At 33.3% G+C, this 6,409-nt stretch overlaps 1 protein-coding gene across 2 annotated transcripts in view; it reads left to right on the top strand.

The window, feature by feature from the left end:
* Window positions 1-6,409, top strand: part of Atp11b (ATPase phospholipid transporting 11B (putative)) — a 79,873-nt gene that overhangs the window by 51,229 nt on the left and 22,235 nt on the right. The window contains exons 19-20 of one of the 2 annotated variants that reach the window (XM_015494222.2): window positions 1,857-2,010; window positions 3,953-4,055. In XM_015494222.2, the coding sequence (XP_015349708.1) occupies window positions 1,857-2,010; window positions 3,953-4,055 (257 nt within the window). The remainder of the gene's footprint in view (window positions 1-1,856; window positions 2,011-3,952; window positions 4,056-6,409) is intronic. The other variant, XR_007351626.1, reaches the window with a different exon arrangement.

The following is a 6,409-nucleotide window of genomic DNA, read 5'->3' as shown; positions in this document are numbered from 1 at the left end:
CTCGGTGTTCGCTCTGATAAGATCAGGTTCTAAGAAGCACCCAGGCACTGAACCCTAGCAATCTGTCTGCAAGCCGCAGGCGAATGGCAGCCTGAAATTACCTGTTTTATGGCTGAATGAGCTGCGGTCAGTCGAAAACAGGGATGGTGACGTCAGCTTTCCAACATGGTGGCTGCTGGCCTCCTCTGTGGTCTGACCGGTGTGGAGAACCGAGATGGACCGCTTCCTTCCCCCGTCTCAAACCCAGAATTCAGCCCTGAGTACGGTGCTTGCACGGATATTCCTGGCATGCATGCGGCCCGGGTTCGATCCTCAGCACCACATACAAACGAATGTTGTGTCCACCGAAAACTTTTTGTTGCTATATTGCCTAATTCAGTTGGTCCATCAGTAATGGTCTATGGAAGATCTTCATCCTTCCTTGCCGCAGTCTGGCTGGGCACAAAATCACGAGCCACTCACAGCCTTGTAGATTCAAACAGCAATTCTTTATTCCCAAACTCTCACCGGCACTCTACACGCACGTTCTGGGGAAAATCCACCAGCACTCTACACGCACGTTCTGGGAAAATCTCTTATTTCTCATTTTAAAATAGAGGGATATTTCTCAGAAGCATCCTGTGAATTTGTAGTTCTTTCTTTTTTCTTTTGCTTAGCATAATATTTTTTAATTTATTCTAGTTTGTTATATATGACAGCAGGATGCATTTCAATTAATTTTACACATATAGCACAATTTTTCATATCTCTAATTGTACACAGCATAGAGTCACACCATTCATGTCTTCATACATGTACTTAGAATAATGAAGTCCATCTCATTCCACTGCCATTCCTACCTCCCTTCCCCCTTGTAGTACTTTCTTTGTGGTGTATGTAACACAGGGTTACCTTGAATGCCGGCTTTCACAACATAAAGGAGTGTGCACCAGAGGTAAATCTGTGTACTACTTTATCAAGAAACTCCTATAACTGCTGTGTGCAGTGGCACACACCTATAACCTAATCTACTGAGAAGGCTGATGCAGGAGGATTGAAAGTTCAAGGCCAGTCTAGGCAACTTAGCAAGACCTTGTCTTAAAATGATAAATTAAAAGGATTGAAGATATAGCTCAATTGTAGAGCATGCCTGTGTTCAATCCTCAATACAAGAAGGGAAAGAAAAGAAGAAGAAACTCTAATTACCAAAGGAGGATTGAAGGAAAAAAGTTGTACAAAATAATATGTTTAGTGATATATTTGATTCCTTACTAGTATACCCTCGTTACCTCTTTATAGCAACAAATAGTTTGACCAACTGCTAGTAAGCAGACCATATCCTGAGTAACATTTGTTTATTGTATCCCCACAAGTAGGGTGTTATTTTTGTTCCACCATAGTAACATATGGCATTACAATCCAGTATAGGAATTAGTATCAGTGGACATTACTATTGCTTCATTTCTTTCCTTCCTACTTACACATATTGACTGTAGGACATGGGTTTTCCTAAACATTCTTGATTTCATTTAACCTTTTAAAGTCAGGATTTACTAAATATATGTAACAAATAATGCTTGTATTTTTGTAAGTATTTTTCATACAGTTTTGAAACGTATCCTCAGATTATATATTACAATTCACATCTTAGGACTGATATAATATTTATATATCAGTTTGTTGTAAAATTGAATATCATCTATTTTATTCATCATATTGTTGACTTTTAGTTCTACTTAATTTTAATATTCAGGTAATACAACTGAGTTTGTTCCCTGGCATGTCAATCTTATAACAATTAAGTCTATGGTTGAACTATCCATCTTAAAGTAAGAATTTTTTGTTCTGTCTTACAGAGGATATATTTTCTCTTTCAGAATTACAGAGGATCATGTGATTCAGCATGGGCTGGTAGTGGATGGGACCAGCCTATCTCTTGCACTCAGGGAACATGAAAAACTATTTATGGAAGTTTGCAGAAATTGTTCAGCTGTATTATGCTGTAGAATGGCACCACTGCAGAAAGCAAAAGTATGTATATTTTACAAGTTCTATAAAGATATTTAGATCTAAAAATATTAAGGTTAATGCCTAAATAGTTTCAATATGGTGGTATGCAGTATATGAATCTTTCTAGGAGCCATTCTCTTCTCATATTATGAATTTTAATGATGTCCATTTAATTTTTAGGATTCTCAGAAGAGTACATATTGAAGTTTCAAGTATTCATGACGCAGAAAGTCTGTACTAAATAGCAGTTTGTAATCTTGCCAAACACAAATTTGAACTGTGATAATTAACATTGAACAAATTACTTAGTGAAAGAGCCTAGGAGTCTTGAATTCATCTGCACTTTCAGATGGTTCTGTTGATCTCTGCTTATTTCTACATTCTCATGAATTGATAATTCTTTGTTAAAAGTGGCTATCAAGTGATAAATAGGACTTTAGTAAAAAGTTAAAAAAGCCAATTCACTTGTAATGCATAGCTATTATGTATAGGAAATATTTACTTTTTAGCTACCTGTGATTCAAGTGAAAGCCTATGCAAACATTTTTTTGTAATCCCACATTAGGACTTAGGCTATATTCTTCACAAATATCTCTTGCAGTGCACATCTAAATACAGATTGTTTCACATATAAGTCTTAATAAATTAGATAATTTAATTTTGGGGGAGCTTTAAGGAATTTCATTATAGTGCACATATTATAATTCACATATCCTAATGTGTTAACTTTTTGTTACTGTGACAGAACCTGAGAAAATCACCTTGGAGCAGGAAAGATTTATTTTAGTTGACTGTTTCAGAAGCTTCAGTCTGTGGTTATTGTTTGGGGCATGAGGCAAGGCAGAACTTCCCTGGTTGAAGAACATGGCTTATGAAAGTTGCTCAGCTCATGACAGCCAGAAGGCAGGGGATGGGGGTCCTGGGGACAAGATATAGTCATCCAAGAGCATATACTGAAAGACACCTCACCTCAACTAGATCCCACCTCCAACAGTTTCCACCACTTCCCAGTAGTCCATTTAAATTATGAATCCCATATGGATTAATTCACTGATGAGGTTAGAGTCTTCATGATGCACCATTTTCTAAAAGCCCCACCTCTGAACATTACTGCATTGGGGACCAAGCCTTCAATACATGAGACTTTGGGTACATTTCATTTCAAAACACCACAACCAATCTGTGGATACTGAAACTGGAGACCAAACAGAGTTAATACCTAGGGACTTGTTATTTCCTTTTTTTTTTTTTTTTTGGTACTAGGGAATTGAACCCAGGGCTTTACCACTAGGCCACATCCAGCCCTTTTATTATTATTATTATTGTTGTTGTGTTTTATTTTTGTTTTGAAACAGGGTCTTACTAAGTTGCTTAGAGCCTAAGTTGCTGAGACTGGCCTTGAACTTGTGATCCTCCAACCTCAGCCACCCAAGTTGCTGGGATTACAGGAGTGCCCCACCATGCTTGGCTTGCCTAGGTTCTTTACAAAAGGGCATTCAAGAATGTCAGAGAAATCTGAATTTAATATTGATTGCTTTTTTTAAACTTCAGATTTTGCTTATTACAAAAGAAAACAATGGTTGTTCCTCGATAGCAAGTAAAAGAATAAGAAAAAACATTTTGTCTGACAATTCAATTATTTGAAGTTATTTATTAATAATTTTATTTTTTATACAAGTTATTACTTTTTGAAAATTTAAGATACATTTTAAAAATTATTTCTCATTACTCAAAATTCAAACATAATACCCTGTTTGGTTATGACATTTCTGAAAGACATTCCTAAAACCTTAATGGAGGCATTCCTCAAAAAAATGAACCCCAGTACATAATATTATCTAATATAAAATTAAATATTTTTTAGTATTATCCTTATTGTAGTCATTTGAGAAAAATGACATTGCACAATGCAAGACAGTCAAAAATTTTATCATAAAGAAATAATTCATTGTATGTCTTCCAGGTAATAAGACTAATAAAAATCTCACCTGAGAAACCTATAACACTGGCTGTTGGTGATGGTGCTAATGATGTAAGCATGATACAAGAAGCACATGTTGGCATAGGTGATTGACTTTTTTCCTGAATTTTAAAGTTGCTGTAATTATTTGGTGTTTTTGGATTTTCCTTTTGTAAATTAAAATACAATGTCAAATATATACATGAAAACTAAATGCAACGTTGGTAATATGTCTAGTGTATCCGAATCAGAAATGATTATAATTAGGCACACTATTTAGGATATTTTAGTTATAAATTTTAAAGGAAATATTACATTAGTGAATCATATCTTTGCCAATTTTAATTTATAATAAAAATAACTTTATTTTTACATGCCATCTCATACCTTGTAAAATACTTTCACATTATTTTATCCATAAATTTATGATTTACATGGTTGCCCTTATGGTTTAAAATTCTTTTTTTTAATATTTATTTTTTAGTTATAGGTGGACACAATATCTTTATTTTATTTTTATGTGGTGCTAAGTATCAAACCCATTGCCTCACACATACTAGGCGAGCACTCTACCTCTGAGCCACAGCCCCAGCCCCCAAATTCTTATTTTAGAATTACTGTGATTATTTGTGAAACTAAAGGTTCTGTAACACATTTGAAGACAATTTTTAGAGATGAGAAATAATACTAACAATAGTAAAAAGATAAAAAGTCAAATAATTTTGTGATTTTAATGCCTTTATTCTAATTTCTATTTTGCCTAAGACTTTATTGGGTTCAGAGTACTAATACCATTAGTATTAGTAATAAATTATTATAATAAATAATAAATTTAGTAATAAATTATTAATCATTTCCTATTTTAACATATTCTGACTATCTTCTTCTGTCATTTTATTTTATAAATACAGACTCAAAGAGAAAAGTATGGCTATAAATTTTTTTGCTGTTGTCAAAGGATAAAATTTGAGAGTTAGGCTAACATTTGTTCTGTAATAGTCTTCATTATTGCCTATGACAGTTTTCAAGTCTACTATTTCCAATTTATCCCTCAAAACAACTCCTTCCTCTTTGGGATAATTAACTGTTCATTTTGAAATTTTAATTTTCTTTCTAGTTTGTACACTGTTGTTCCCCTTAAATCTCCATAATAATTTGATAATTTCATATATCATACATTAAAGCATACAGAATTTGCTTAATATATGACAAAGGAGATGTTTCAAATAAGAAAGGAAATACATTATTCAATAAAAAGTGTTGATTAAACTAGTTAGTTATTTGGGAAAGGAGAAAAAAGTTAAGTCTTCTATTATTAAAGCAAAAGAAATTCCATATGGATTAAGGATTTAAATAATTTATCACCATAAAAATGAATTGAAAATGTAATGAATAGTTCTATTATTTGAGTTGTGGAAAGTTCTCTTAAGTACAATACCAAAGCAAGGAACTTAAGAGAAGTTTTTTGTTTTTGTCTTTTGGGGGGATACAGGGATTGAACTCAGGGACACTTGACCACTGAGCCACATTCCCAGCCCTATTTTGTGTTTTATTTAGAGACAGGGTCTCAGTGAGTTGCTTCGCGCCTTGCTGTTGCTGAGGCTGGCTTTTAGCTTGTGATCCTCCTGCCTCAGCCTCCTGAGCCACTGGTATTACAGGTGTGCGCCACCGCACCTGGCTTAAGAAGTTCCTTGTTATAGAGAAAAAATTAGTATCTGTGGCAAAGGTAAAATCTCCCCCAAAACAAATTTCAGTGGGACACTAGTAAGGAATACTTGTAAAATAGATGACCAAGTCTTAATACTTCTAAATATGTGAAGTCTTAACAAATTAACAAGAATAAGAAACACACTCTAGTAGATATATGTGGAAAGATGTGAGTTCCAAATGAGAAGTATAAGATGAATACAAAGTATATGAAAAAAGTGTTTCATCTCTGTAACAATCAAAGGAATGTAAGTTAAAATTGCCTAGCAGATTGGCAACAATTACAAAGATTGATAAATCTGAAGTTGACAAAGATACAGAATAAAAAATGATTTTATACAGCTTTAGGGAGAGTGTAAATTAGTATGCCCTGCATTATTGTGCATGACAAAAAAGTTTAATTCTATGCTTCTTGATCAATAGTGCACCCATGAATTTCTTCTAATAATTGAATGTGTTGTAATGATATGTATATCGTCAATAAAGTTTATATCTATAAAGTAACAAATGCAAGTTACAAAACAAATACTCTCATTTTTGTACACATTTTTATATATATTAAATACATCTACACATGCATGTAAAATACAGAAAGAAAAATTCTAAGAGGATATAGGCTAAAAATTGTTTTTCCCCGTAAGTGTTGTGAATATAGATTTTTTTTCTCTGCCTCTTCATTTTAGAACATTTTGATACTTTCTTTTTTTTTTTAAGTTTTTTTTTTTTTTTAACTTTTTTTTTTTTTTTTTTTAG

The sequence above is a fragment of the Marmota marmota genome, unplaced genomic scaffold (assembly GCF_001458135.2).
Source record: "Marmota marmota marmota unplaced genomic scaffold, marMar, whole genome shotgun sequence".
In the NCBI taxonomy this organism is placed as follows: Eukaryota; Metazoa; Chordata; class Mammalia; order Rodentia; family Sciuridae; genus Marmota; species Marmota marmota.
This window is presented reverse-complemented; position numbering and strand designations above follow the sequence as displayed.